Consider the following 14,336-nt stretch of genomic DNA (forward strand, 5'->3'; position numbering starts at 1 on the left):
GAGAGGGGGTTCGATGTGAGTACAGACTCCATCGATGAAGGTCAATTAAGACCGCCACAAATTGTGGCAAATTTGTGGGAGGCAGGGATTGAACTCATGACCTTCAATATCACTTTTAATGGTGATGACCACTGGACCAAATGGCCAGTGGCGAATTTGCTTGATGTCAGTAGTCCAATTTTAGAATCTCACCAACTTTCGTTGGTAATAGTACGATACAAAGTGCATAGCAACATAACGGATGTAAATATAACTTGTACCGTTAGTATTAAAATTTGTATAATGTGTTGTTTTATTTTAAAATAGAGGAATATGGATTTAGCCCTTTTAATACATACATATATATACATGTATATATACATATATGTATTGAAAATTCAACTAAAGATAAACACGACATCTGAAAAGGCAAAAAGTCATCAGTCATCAGTCACCAGGACAACACATCAAATCATCTCATCTCTCGCATAAAATCTACGTAACAATTAGCAAGAAATGGTACAGAGTCCTCGGCATAATTTACACACTATGAATAAAATCCCAGTGATTGTTGCAAACTATACTGCCTATTCCTATTACACACATGCGAAGATCTCCTTGTGCTCTGATCCAGATAGATGCTGCTGCTCTTCCGGACTCATGGCAGTATTTTAAAGTGAAAAAGCCATGAGATTATAAAGGCAAAAACCATGCACCCAAGCAGAAAATTCATGACACGACGGCCATGGCAGTAACTTCGGGTCTCGGAGAAGACCACAGGTGCTGTTGATGCTGCAGTAGCTATACCAGTGCCATTGTTCACCTCAGTTGCTTGTTCTCCGGCAATGTTCATTGCAGGGGCACCGCAAATTTCACAAGTTCTGGATAAACATTTACACGAGGAGGCACAGGCAGTCAGTCCACATGATACACCAGAAGCAACTGATATAAGCTTTTTCTAAATGGTCAAAAATCTGCTTTTATACGTTGTGGTCTCCGTATATTTAGACTTTCTTTTTTTTTTTTTTTTGAAAAAAAAAAAATGAGAGTTGAAAACACAAAAGCAAAGAAGTTTCTGGCCTACAAAGTTTGACCATTCTCTGTACCATCTTGATGCTTTTCTCAAGAAGTTCATAAATAACTGCTATCAGCTATGTCCACTCGCCAGCGCATGGCCAGAGTTGAAATGTCGCCAAAATCATCTGCTTGAAATGTCGCCAAATTCATCTGCTTAATCTCTTTAAAGTTTACCAAAACCATTTCCAGCAACTACCTTGCCAACATAAATACAAAGACGATGACAGAATCCATTTGTTTGGCATGGGATTTGCTTGCATGGACCTAAAGGTCTGGTAAGATAAAGGAAATGCAACATAAAATCTAAAGCTAATTTCCCTTCACCATGTGGTCAAAGCTCCTTGCTTGTTCCAGTGATCAGGATATTGACAGAGCACTTGTTCTAGGTGAGGGATATGGAGGCAGATTGGGGGAGAGGGAGGAATTTGAGGGAGGTTGATTTGCCTTAGACGAGGGGTCTGAGAAGCAGAGGAATAGTGGTTGGTACTCGATTGGGATGGCAAGAGATTCACATTCAAAAGGAGTCGTCAACTGGTATTCATATAAATGTTCAACTGCCCATATTTATACTTGCGGCAAAAGAGTGGCTTGAACTTTTAATTCTTAATAATCAGAATTATCTTCCTATGAACTTTTCATCTCCTACACACCAAAAGAGTAAGCAATAGTAAAAATTTGACCAACAACTGTTTATTCTTTGTTCCTTAATAGACACGAAGGTTAGACTGTAGATTGTCAGACAAGCTCTATAACAGTAGTTCGTGATTCATAGAGGGAACAAGCATCAAAAAGCAAATTAGAGGAATGCTACCCAGGCCATCAGATGATCTTCAAAAACCAAATAATCTGATCATGCACATAAACAACCACAAGATCAAATGAAATAAAGTTGGTCAAAAAAGAAGGCTTACTGGTAAAGGGAAAAGTTTGAAGTTAAAATATGCTGGTCATATAGCAGCATCTATCTAAAAGAAAAGAGATTTGATAAATCATAATGCATATCACCCAATCTTCAAGAACAAAAGGAAACATACAAGCAATCAGGTGACAAAGTGCGTAAAAGCATATCAGAAACAGTCATGGATCCCAGGCACACTAGCCCCACCTAACATCCATGATATCACCAAAAGTTAGGTGAAATGCTGTCTAACAACTGTATTATATACACAAAATAGGAGCTAAAGTATGTGTCGATCAATAATTGGCTGCCATACTGAAATGGACACATTTTTCAAATTGAAATTGATATGCAGCAAGATGGCAAAAGAATATGGACAATGACAAACACCAATAAATCCAATAAGGAGCAACAATAATGCAAGTAACACACGATTGATGTTTAAGATGGAAAGAATCCAGTAAAAATTTCATTTTCTGGAGCTACTTATATCCACAATCAGCTATCCGAAATAATGATGTGCATCAATATGATAAAGGATTATGTACTCATTACTCTACCAAGCTTGTAGAGAATGGTGAAATTTCCCTGCTTCAAACCAGGTAATTTCCATTCTTTTGGCAATCTTGGTATTGAAGTCAAGCATTTTTACATATCCAGGAGGAGACATAAAGCTTTCCCTACCTATTAAACTTGCCATTTCAGTTATAGACCAACAACACATTTTGACCCCTTAATATCAAACTAACAGGATTCTTCATTATTCCAACAAAAGTAAAGAAACAGAAAATGTGGGGCCCTCCATCAACACATTCTAGAGTACATTCTTCAACCACAGATCTCATGAGACACATTTTTTCTGCAGGCATTATTCAGAGATAACCGTAGAAACATAAAAGAGTCATATGGTATATAAAAGGTAAGCAAAATCGAAGTAGCAAGCATCTTAGACATTTAACAAGAATGAATATCTAAACAAAAATGAAAAGCATTCATTGCCACTAGAAGCAGAATAACACTATCAACAAAAGCAAAATTCCCAGAATGTGAGTTCGGGGAAATAGATCTCTTACAAAGAAACTTCTTACGGAATTCCCTAATTTTAAGGCACTTGCTAACAAAAATCACGCAAATTGCCAAAAACAGACTTACTCGGAGAATTCGGGCAAGCACCAAACCTTGGCTTAAACAGGATAAGCAGGTCACAAGTTACAAACTTTACTCAACAAAATTCATTTCTCCATCAAAACAGAGCCAAAAATTAACTAACCAAAATACACCAGGCAAATTTACACTATTAATGAAAAAGAGATGAACGAAAGTCACATACCTAAGCAATTCCTGTAAAAAGATCATATTTTTAAAGATAAGAAATAAAGCAAAATTTAAAGATCAGATTTTGATACTTACGTATTGCCCTTCATCTTGAACCAAGTCTCAGCACATTGCTTATGGGCTGAACCCAAATCCCCTTTACAACTGCATCCCAATTCAATAATATAACTCTGATCACCGCCGCCGGCATTACCACTCCTGGCAACACTGAATTTCAGATGACAAATCCTACACTCTCTTTTCTTGGCTCTATTACTATGAACTTTGAGCTCCAATTCACCACTCTCCAAATCCACCATCCCTTCTTCCTCTTCATCGGAAACTGTAGAGGACCCTCTTCGGCTGCTATGCTTTTTCGGCAGCGAAATACCCTCCGACTCTGTCGAGAACCGGCATTCCTCGTACGACCCACCAAGCTGCGAATGCAACGAACGGCTGTCGTCCTCGGTGTCGGAGAAGCGAAAGCTCCCGTCAGTTGTCGTCTCGCTGCTGGCTGCTACGGATGGCCTCGGCCTCCGTCGGCGGCGGCGTCGGCGGTGGCGGCGGAGACTAGTGCTACTACCAGCAGCAGCAGCAGCAGCAGCAGCGGAATTGTCGGCCGATTCTATGTCAGCTGGGCATGTGGTGGCGCTAATAGCCGACATTTTACAGAACCCAGAAGTAAAAAATCAGTATGGTTGGAAATATTTTGGTTATTTTATTTTATTTTCTGGGTTCAAGTTTGGAAGAGCATGGGGGGCAGGGGGCTGGATTTAACAATGTTCACCATGAGTGTGTGTTTGTTTGAGTGAAGAATGAGGGCGGAGGAAATTTCCCTCTCTCTCAGGACATAGCAGTATATATGGAGTGTAACGTATGCAAGGTAGTATGAGGATTGTGAAAAATAAGAGACAAGGGAAATGGAGTGTGACCGGGGGTGGGGGCTAGAGAGGTTGGTGGGGCTGGCGGGAGACAGACGCGTCGTGTCAGCCTGGAGAGGAGGGAGGGCGGAGTGCTGAGCTGATGAAAGTGAAATGAAACGCAAACATTTCTTGCTCTGCTACTGTGCGAGCGTGACTGTGTGCGAGTGAATAATACTTGTTAAGTATATGTAATTTGTGATAACTGGTTTTGGATAAGTAGCAATTAGTAATAATGACTGTATATGACTATCTCCGCTCATTCCTTCCTTTTCCTTTGGCCTTGGAGCAGCAAGGGGATAATACGTTGCGTTGATGGGGGACCCCTTTTCCAAGTAGGGACCAGTGCTTTCCCATCATCTGCTTTCTTTCTTTTGTACTTTTGGAAAAATGAAGAGACGAGTGGATTAGTTCATGATGCTGTTGCTTCCTCTCTCTCTCTCTCTCTCTCTCTCTCACTCTTGTTTACAGTTTACACAGGGGTCGTAAGTAACATGCACTTGTAAAGGGGTTTGAACAGCTAAACTTGAATCATTTGACAAATGGTTGAAATAAGTACCTTTTAATCTTCTCCTGTTCAAGGCTATAGTCTCAAAGGGAATAAAACATGTCAATTTGTTGACCAAGCTTTCTCATTTTGGAAATGAATAATCTCAATATCAAAATTTGAGAGTAATCGTTGGCCTAAATAGTCAAAAGATTAAGGAAAAGCTTTTGAAATATTTTCCCGACCCATTTTTTTTATTATCTTTTTACGTAATAGACATCAAATCGACTCTAATATTGGCGTATACATTAAAGAACATAAACCTCACAAATTATAAAGTTGTCAAGATCAACTTCGTTCGTGTAATTACATATTAGTACATCGGTATAAACTAGTACAGTTGTGATGCGATTTTAAATTTTATATAGATTTAGTTATATATGAGTTAACAAATTTAAATTTAGATTCGACTTGTATGATTTTACACCAAAAGTGAAAGAATTACATCAGCTGATTTGAACCTGACAACTTTAGATTTGTAAGGTCCATGATCTATTATCCATTAACGCAATGATGGAGCCAAGGGGGGACAGAGGGGGGCCATGGCCCCCCTAAGTTTTGAAAATTTTAATTCATAATATGTAAATATGTGTGTAAAATAAAATCGGCCCCCTCTAAATTTTAAAAATTTTAGTTTATATTATGAGAGTTGAGATATATATATATATATATATATATATATGAATTAGTTATCTTTGAATTATTTTTTTCTTCAGAAAAAGTTATTTATTTTTTATTGTACTAATTATTTAACTTTCAAAAATTAAACGTATAATTTGATGTTCCATAGTAAATTGACCCAATGTGATGTATTAGAATAAAAAGACCCAATTCATAATTGTTAATGGGCTAAAAAGACCCAATTCATAATTGTTAAAAGCAAGAACTAGTACGTCTAAGAATAGAACTTCAATATTTTGAGCTCGACCTTCCAAATCATCATGAATTGCAAGAATTATCTGGTATTCATGAGTTATGTCAAGACTTGGTGAAGACAAGAAAATCAGTGATATATCCTCTTATTGACAGATTTATTAGACTTGTTCTTACTCTTCCTATATCAACTGCAACTACAGAGCGGGCATTTTCAATTATGAAAATAATCAAGACAAAGCTCCGAAACAAGACGGAAGATAATTTCTTGAATAATTGTCTAACTGTGTATATAGAAAAGGAAGTTGCTGAAAAATTTAGCAGTGATTCAATCATAGATGAATTTAGTTCTATGAAAGAGGGTAGAGCTCAATTTACTTCTAAAAAAAGATGTTGAAATTTCAAATTATGTTAACATAACTTTTATCTTTTTTCAATTGAAAATAGTTACATTTATATTACACGGTTATATATATATATATATATATATTGCATAGGTGACATATTGGAGAGCATCTTCTCATAATGTGCAAATTGAATGGTTTGTGATGTTATAAGATGTTTAATCAAAAGTTATATTTTTTGTTAATTTTTGTTATGACTATACCGCATATTTATGAATAGACATACCTTTATAATTAAATTTAATATTTGATATTTTTAGATGTCATATATTTAAATAGAAGAAAATTATTTTGAACATAATATATTAAGATAATTTTATTAGGAAAAAATTTTGGCCCCCCCCCAAAAAAAATCCTGGCTCCGTTAACGTATTTACATATATATATATATATATATATATATATGTATGTATAACATATCTAAAATTTGATATTATTATCATGCTAATTGGAACTGCAACTCTCATCAAGAAAACCCAAGGTTAAACTCTTTTAAACCCCTATTTGCTATCGGGACCGGACCTCTTTTCTTGAAGAAGATACGTGATATGAAGTCCGTACAAGAAATATAATTGATAACTGAATTTGCATTGTGTCAACACAGATTATGAATGTCCAGCTGTGTATGGCTATCTAACCTAATCATGCTTAAATCATGTCGCTGTCCTATTGCAAAATGGTGAAATACATATGTCTGGATAAAAGTTAGTATTTGTCAATAAATAATTTACTTGTTTGTATCACAAATACATTTTTCAACACATCTTTCTTTATATTTTTTAATCATATTTTTATTTTACATATATCGCATTATAAAAAGCACTACAATAATGAGTTTAAATAATCTCCTATCCAAACGTACTGTCTCGTGCAAGATTTACATAATTGGGAGAGAGCCAAGGTTAATGAACCTAACCCCTTGGTTTAGCCAAATTAGGGGGTGCTTGCTTGAATTATCCACTGCCAGCAGGTAACCTGCAAGCACCGAAATGGTTCAACATATGCAACACGTTGAGAGCACTCAATGCGACCAGATTTCAAAAGTTACTTGTATAGAATAATTGGCTACTCATCAAAGCAAACGTCATAATTCGCTTTTAAACTAAAAAGTAAAAAGTAAAGCTTCCTGTTCTTCTCCCGAGTCCCGACTATATTGCTGAAAGCATTCTCCAAGATTGAATTCATGTGTGCTGTGCCAAAAGATCCTACGTACGTACTTTCGACTGTGTCACAGCCAAATTTACAGTAACACATTTCATGCGAAAATGTTAATTGGTGTGTCAATTTCTTGTGTTAGTTAATTGTGTGGTCCGTGAAAGGTTCAAATATTTTTCCCCGTAGAGCATGCAATGCAACAAGATTCTTTACTTTTGGATTTAAAGCTTCTTCTCCGGCCAATGGTTTATCGACCTCGCCGTCCATGGCTTTTATTAATGGGGACCAATTCTTTTTATGGATGATAGACTCATTTGTGGCCTTTTTTTTTTTTTTTTTTCTAAATTTGTAAAAATATGTGGTTGATTTTTGGAGGTCGAAAATCGAAATTCATCGTGTGGTTCGCTAGGTCTATTTTGTTATTAATTATTATTTTTATTTTTCGGATGATATTTTGCTAGGTCTATATCAAAAAATATCAACATCATTAGTACCTGAAGCAACATCTAAAATGTTTCTGTGGATAATATTAGGTTCAGGTAACCACTTCCCCACCAAGAAAGACAAAATTTGATTAATGTCTTTATGTCAAAAATGAAAATAGACAAAATCCATTAGTAAAAGATTTTATAGAAGATGAAAAGTTTGGTCCATGGTCAACCAAAAATCTGTCAGATATTAAGATTAATGATGAAAGTCCTAAAGGCACAATTCCGAAGGGATCGTTTCTAATGAAGAAATTTCATTAGACTTCTACTTAATTTATTTACCTTCTCCGAAAGCCAAATCATATGGTGAAGATCAACAACATTTTGGCTGCAAATCGGGGATCAAGAAGGGTGTCTGAGGAGATCCCGACAGCATTTCTACCAAGCCCACATGCATTGATCGGGACGCCCGTAGCATGTTCCTACATCCGCGGATGTTCTTGGGAAATTCTTACCAATTCAATTTCCAAATTTTAACGCTTAGTTTTGCTCAAATACCCCATTGCTCACTTTGTTATTTTAAACGAAGGTTGAGTAACCGCCGGAAGGAAGGACCATGAAATACGTACATATGCAGAAACTGTTCTTCTATCAATGGCAGCATGAATTCTTTTGTTATTTCTTCAACAAGGGGAACGTGGTCAAGAACAGAATCTGTGCCTTTCATATATGAGTACGAGGTCGTTGTTTTGCAAATGCAGCATACAGGCTACAGAGCAACAATTTGATCCACAGAACCTTTTGCTTTCTGCCCTGGTATCCTCTTGGTCATGATGGGGTTGTTTCTTTACAAGCTTCTACCCAACAACTATCTAGACTAGCACCATAGCTTACGGTAAATATAGAGCTTCTTTTTTTACAGGGGTAAAGCGTACAGCTGCTTTGAGTTGAGGCCCTTCATGAATTTTGGTAATGTCAGATCGGGAGTCGGAACTAATAGCTATAGTCTATGAACTGCTGTTCTGCACAGGAAGGGACAGGCCTCCATCGTCTGCATCCTGGGCAGTCTGGATCTTCCGTAGAGAACGATATTGCAGCCGAACATTTTCACCAGTTTCAATTATCTTAAGTAAGTACCTGAAATAATTACCGTAAGCCATTGCATAAATCTTTCAAAAGAGCGTACTGCTACTCTACAAGTTAACAAAATGTTATTTTCCCTTCTTTCCATCCCAGCCGAAAGTTGAGTGCAATTTCCAGCATCTCAAGAAGACCGAGAATCAACTTCAACTCAAACACAACACAATGAATTCCTACACACTTTTAGGGATGTTACATTCTATTTTTGTGCTCAACCCGTACGAGTATGTTGTGTTGTCATTAGCGACTCTTGAGACAGCGTTACTCCGTTACTTCACGTTTACAGATTAAAAATCATGGAATATATATCTTTTAGAAAGTCAACTCAATCAAATGTTTATCCAAGAGCGCTAAACCTGCTTAATTTTCTACCATTTAGGTGTCAATGCCCATACTTAACAACTTTGGTCATTAGACTCAAAATTACATCCTTTTCCCAAAACTAAGTTAAATCTGAAGCCATTTTCAAAATCAAAGACCTTCGCGTCAAGGGAGGTAGAAAAGAACACATTGGTAACTTGCAACATTGCAAAAGTATTTCACAAACGTTTAAAGTAAAAAACAGTTAGAAGGGTTCAATCAAAATTTACGTAATCGTTGTACGTAATATGAAAAAAAGCAATGATTGACACTTGACTGACAAAAGCACATGTTGCAATTTGGAAGGAAAAAGAAAAAAAAAAGTTACAAACATACTGCATGGAAGGGAAAGAAAGACGAGGTTTGGGACTTGAGAGTGCCAAAAGCACCATCAATAAAGCAGGCAAAAAAGGCAACAAAAAAGCACTTTGCAAGCATAGGATATAAAGGCTCAAAAATTCGAACACAAAATAAGGCAGGCAACTGACCAGCCATTAAGGCACTGTGACGTAATCACTGCTTCTTTGCCAACAAATTTATCTGGTGTCCTTCTATTTCCCTGCAAAATTAAACATTTCTTATTGACAACTTTCCTTTAGAGTTCCAATAAATGAAGGTAGCATAATTCCAATGAGATGGCAAGAACTCACCTTTATCATCACTTTCTCATTAACTGAGAATGGATATTGTACACCTCTATTTTGGCCATTTTCAGAAGTAATGTCTCCATTTTCCTGGGAAGGCCAAAGACCATAATTCTCAAATAGTAGTACACACCTTTATACTCTCTGATTCTCATTCAAGGAAGAAAGTATGCAACTACGATACATAAATGGATACAAGTACTAGTATCAAATTTCCCAAACAAAATGATGAAGGTTGAATGGTATTTCAATGCAATTGAATTTATGAAAACAAATTCATGTGCAGAGACAAAGAAAACAACTAATAAAGGCCTACGAAGGATGTAGGCAAGTCACACAAATAAAAGCTTACCCTATGCTCCCCTATCTCCTTCCTGCGCTTTCTCAGAGCTGCATTATGGAATAGCCTCCTATCATCCTCATGCTTCACTGCTGCTGCAGCTGCTCTTAGGGCTGTGGATAAAAGCAGCAGCAAACATATTAAACTCAAGAGCAAGAAGACAACATCAAAATGTACACAAATACCTTTCATAGTACAAACACCTAAAGAAAATACAGCGACGACCAAAACCAAATAAACCAAAGAGGAGGCTGCAAGGAACACAACCTAGGTGACTTACCATGGTTCGGGATCAGAGATCTGATCTCGATTTCTGCATTGCAGAGAGCACATCTGGACTGTGATGAAAAAAAAATGGAGTAAATCTAACTCTTCACTTCAGGCATAGATTCATTATACCAAAACAAGAAAGGATCAATAACAATAATCCTATTCATGTTTGAGGAGCCCTTTTCCCATCAAATCTTCTCCCAGAATATTAACAACCAGCAAAAGAATTGCACCAACAACTAACAATCAGGTAATCAAGCCAAGCTATCAGTTGCATATTCAGGTCATCCAAAAAGTGTACATATATCTCACAAATATAAGGAAATGAAAGAAAGAAACGAGGTATTTGTCCCATTTACCGTGCTGATGACCCTTCTAAGCATGAGCCCACCAAAAGAATGTCCACATGAAACAAACATAGCATCTTCCAGGAATGCACCACTGAAACATGGGTAGAGTCAAATGTTCACATGAACTGAAAAATATAAAGATCAATCTATACTCAAAACACACACATTTATTAAGAAGCAGAATAGTTGGATCTCGAAAAGAGAAGGAAAAGAAAAAAGAAGAGGCTCAGTTTACATAAAAGAACAGGACCAAAATTCATGTTGAGGTCAACCACAAAATTAACAGTTAACCAAATTTCTTTCCATGTAGCATCTCATATAAACAATATAACAAAAATTATCAGGCAATTAGGGATATAACAAACAAGTTGATAACAATCCACGTTTTAGAGTCCTGCTTTTCATGCACTCCTCATGTGCACTTTTTTGCCTCTGAAAATTGCCTACATTCTAGAAATCAAAAGAGCTATATAACCAAATCATACTCTACATTTTTTTATGTCCTCAAGTACACTATCAGAAAGTATGAAATGTTTCATGGTCTGAAGGTCAGGAAGAAGTAGTCCAAATTCAACTAATTCATAACATCCGACATCTTTAGCAAATATTCTATTTCACAAAGATTTTATCAACAAGATTGATACCATGTCCATAAATATTTTGACTTTGTAACAAAACATAACACAAATTTGGGAAGTTAAACTACAAAAGCAGTGATCAAACAGTTGAAATTGAAAGAGAATTCAACTTACGATAAAGGATCTGAGAGAACACTTCTCAATGATGGTTCCCTGTTCAAATTATCTTGTGCCACCTGTTGATCCAGATCTAAAATAAAATTTCTTCACATATTGCTGCTAGATTATCCATATTCAGAATTGATGTTAAGGAAACCGTGCCAGACAAAAGGGAAAACAAATTTCTTCCATTTCTCACGAAAAAGAAAGAGTTCCTAGACCCAATGCTTTGAAAATGGCCAAAAACAAAACAAAGCCTTGCCCAGAAATCAATACGGAATGCATCACAGACGGTAGCTTCCAAAAACAGGAACAGGAAACAATACATGAAACTTTAATGCGTAATAAAGTTACTCAAAAACTCCAAAAGCAAGAAAATTACTTTGCGAAATTAAGCATTCTGAGTTCATAAAACTCCATGTTCTCTTTCGTTGAATATCTCAACATAAACAACAGGAAAGCGGAACTTACATAAGCAATATCACTCTGGTTACATAATACATCTTCTTCTACAGAAAGGTCATCCATAAACTGGGTTACAGAGATTGGCACATAACTCTGAGGAATGACATGACCAGCTGCTGCAATTGGTGAACAATCAAGTATTGCATTGCCTTGTGGCATGAGCCTAAAGACCAGGGATGTCCTGCAGGGCAAAGTGTACTGATCAGTTGAGAAATTTCTTCAACCTATGACATTCTTGGGCAACTATCAAATTACACTTAAGCACCAATTTCTACCTTCCGCCACTAGAAGTTGCTGGAGGGATATCCAATGCAGAGCGATGTGAAGCCGCAGGCCTCAGACCAGCTGTAGCATGGCTGAGAGCCTTGCCTGTGAGAAGTAAAATGTCCCCAGGAACTAAGCCACTATCAGCCAGGTACCAACGGCCATTGGGGTCACAAACCTGGAAATAATAGGAAAGAACTGGTGGATAATTAATCAAGGAAAACAAAGTGTTGAAGCATTACAATTCCAAAAATGATCTAGTTGAAATGTAGAAAGGATGTATAAGCAGTTAAAAAGGAATCCAGGAAATTAGTACATATTGTTGCAACCTACCTACTGATCATAAAAAAAAAGTCCAAATATAGGTTACAACACCTGAAGTCCAGCAGCATCTGAGGAAATCAGCGTCAACAGCCCCTTCTCTACTTCACCATTTCCACTCAGCTTTCCACCTCCTGTAGATCCTTTTCCATTTAGTGAGTGTGTACTGGAAAAGGTTGCAACAAGCACTGATGAAGAAGCCTCGTTAGCAGGCAATGGGCTATCATCAAGCAAGTGGTTGAAAACACTGCAAGCAGTGATACAATCTAAATACAGATCAGAAAACACTAAAGTTGACCACCAAAAGCAAGCGTATATACTCCAAAAACATGTTCATACTCGCTGCGGAGACGGAGATGCCTTGCAATGGCGCATAATGCAGCTCGAGCTGCTTTCCCCATACATCTAAAAACATCAGCCATGCATGGAGGGGGTGGGTCCATATCTTCCAAAGACCTGTTGGAAAAAATCAGGCATTTACATCCGAAATGCGTAAGCTAGCACATAAATTGTTGTAGAATTGAGGACGCACTAAAAAGCCATGAGAGTTACAATATACAAGGAGGGCTAATTTAGATTTATACTATTCATTGTGGCCAATGAAGAAGTGTCTTCAGACAGAATCAATTACCAATTTTTTAGGTCAATATTTGCTGATTTCTGCTCCTACTATATGGTTGGAATGATTGATAATCTGTTAATAAAATTTTAAAACTCCAAGATAATCGCACAAATTTAAGTCACAAAATAATGCAGGACACGAAATTTAACCGCCTAAATTACTCTATTTACGTAAGTTTCACATTCTCAACAACAATTTCTTTCCACAGCTCCTCAATCACTAATGGTAGTCAAAATAAATATATCTTTATGAAGTTGGTTAGCATATTTTACCTTCCAGGCCTATACATATAAACCCCACGACCACCCTTACCCCAACTCCCAGGACCACCACCACCACCACCACCACCACCTGGAACATGTGCAGTTCTAGTCCGGAAAAACAACCGGGCCGCTTCAAGCCCGCACCGGAGCAAAGCCGCATCGTCACAACCAACCTCAATCACGGCGGCGTTGTGCCTCATGAGGGACCCGGAAAGGGCCTCCACAGCTCGGAAGTAGGGAGCCACAGGTGCCCCATCGTAAGGCAATATATCAGAGAGCCTAACCCGGGTCAAAATGGAACCTGAGGAGTCTTGGGGTTGGTTTTGGGCTGGGGAGGGCCCCAATGGGAGGTAATGATCCCCACGACCCAGAGAGATGAGGTGGTTGAAGGAGTGAGGCTGCTGAGAGTGAGGGGTAGAAGCAGAAGTGGGAGTGGAGTCGTTAGTAGTGTTATTAGGAGGTGCAGAAGCAGGGGATCTAAGGGAAATAGAAGAGGTAGGAGGCGGCGGGGGATTGCCGTGGTTGTGTGACGGCGGCGGAGCAGTGGTTTGGTGGTGATGTGGATGCATCATCATCGTAACCATCGATCATCTCTGGTGCTGGTACTTGTTTTTTTTCGGATTATTCAGCTGTTTTGGGTCAAATTCGGGCTCTGAAACGGGTAATTGATGAATTTAAGTTAGGCGGAGAGTAAAGACCAAAGAATAGCATCTGAAGTTGGGAATGGGGTGGTGGGTTTTTGGAGGGCTTTTGGTGGATTAGTGCCGGAAAACCACCACTAATACGTGGAAATTAGGGGGCTGGGCGGGCCGGGTTATTTCGGGGACCGGAAAAGTTGAGAGACAACCTTTTTTTTTTTTTTTTTTTTTTGCCCCCTTGTCTTGTCGTGAGGGAGTTTATTTCACCAACAGTCCCGTAACAATTTGTATGCTTACCAATTTGGTCTTTCAACTTGGCAAAATAAC

The 14,336-nt window shown here is 37.8% G+C and overlaps 2 protein-coding genes across 4 annotated transcripts; both read right to left on the minus strand.

Moving 5' to 3' along the window:
* Nucleotides 1-401: 401 nt before the first annotated feature.
* Nucleotides 402-4,348, minus strand: LOC113710403 (uncharacterized). The gene is made up of 2 exons (XM_027233384.2): nt 3,365-4,348; nt 402-860 (listed from the first exon to the last, which is right to left on the minus strand). Exons 1-2 carry the CDS (start codon nt 3,931-3,933, stop codon nt 638-640), a joined length of 792 nt encoding a protein of 263 aa, XP_027089185.2. The 5' UTR covers nt 3,934-4,348; the 3' UTR covers nt 402-637.
* Nucleotides 4,349-8,293: 3,945 nt separating this feature from the next.
* Nucleotides 8,294-14,194, minus strand: LOC113710406 (uncharacterized). Of its 3 annotated transcripts, none has more exons than XM_027233399.2 (12): nt 13,381-14,194; nt 12,826-12,942; nt 12,541-12,733; nt 12,177-12,343; nt 11,908-12,082; nt 11,452-11,513; nt 10,709-10,790; nt 10,360-10,417; nt 10,092-10,192; nt 9,746-9,829; nt 9,584-9,654; nt 8,294-8,732 (listed from the first exon to the last, which is right to left on the minus strand). In XM_027233399.2, exons 1-12 carry the CDS (start codon nt 13,953-13,955, stop codon nt 8,603-8,605), a joined length of 1,815 nt encoding a protein of 604 aa, XP_027089200.1. In that variant the 5' UTR covers nt 13,956-14,194; the 3' UTR covers nt 8,294-8,602. The 3 variants fall into 3 exon arrangements, with proteins under 3 accessions (XP_027089200.1, XP_071916629.1, XP_027089209.1); XM_072060528.1 differs by having other exon boundaries at nt 12,541-12,620; nt 13,381-13,677; XM_027233408.2 differs by having other exon boundaries at nt 12,541-12,752; nt 13,381-13,677.
* Nucleotides 14,195-14,336: the final 142 nt, after the last annotated feature.

The sequence above is a fragment of the Coffea arabica genome, chromosome 1e, assembly GCF_036785885.1.
Source record: "Coffea arabica cultivar ET-39 chromosome 1e, Coffea Arabica ET-39 HiFi, whole genome shotgun sequence".
NCBI classification, from domain to species: Eukaryota; Viridiplantae; Streptophyta; class Magnoliopsida; order Gentianales; family Rubiaceae; genus Coffea; species Coffea arabica.

What these genes read in the sequence shown, in the direction of transcription:
- LOC113710406 (XM_027233399.2), bottom strand. Translation starts at nt 13,955, where the DNA reads ATGGTTACGATGATGATGCATCCACATCACCACCAAACCACTGCTCCG. An exon ending in ATCTCTGATCCCGAACCATG is followed by an intron (nt 10,193 to 10,359) that starts GTAAGTCACCTA and finishes TTTTATCCACAG; the next exon opens with CCCTAAGAGCAGCTGCAGCA. An exon ending in ATGAGAAAGTGATGATAAAG is followed by an intron (nt 9,655 to 9,745) that starts GTGAGTTCTTGC and finishes TTAATTTTGCAG; the next exon opens with GGAAATAGAAGGACACCAGA.
- LOC113710403 (XM_027233384.2), bottom strand. Translation starts at nt 3,933, where the DNA reads ATGTCGGCTATTAGCGCCACCACATGCCCAGCTGACATAGAATCGGCC. An exon ending in TTCAAGATGAAGGGCAATAC is followed by an intron (nt 861 to 3,364) that starts GTAAGTATCAAA and finishes ATGTTTATCCAG; the next exon opens with AACTTGTGAAATTTGCGGTG.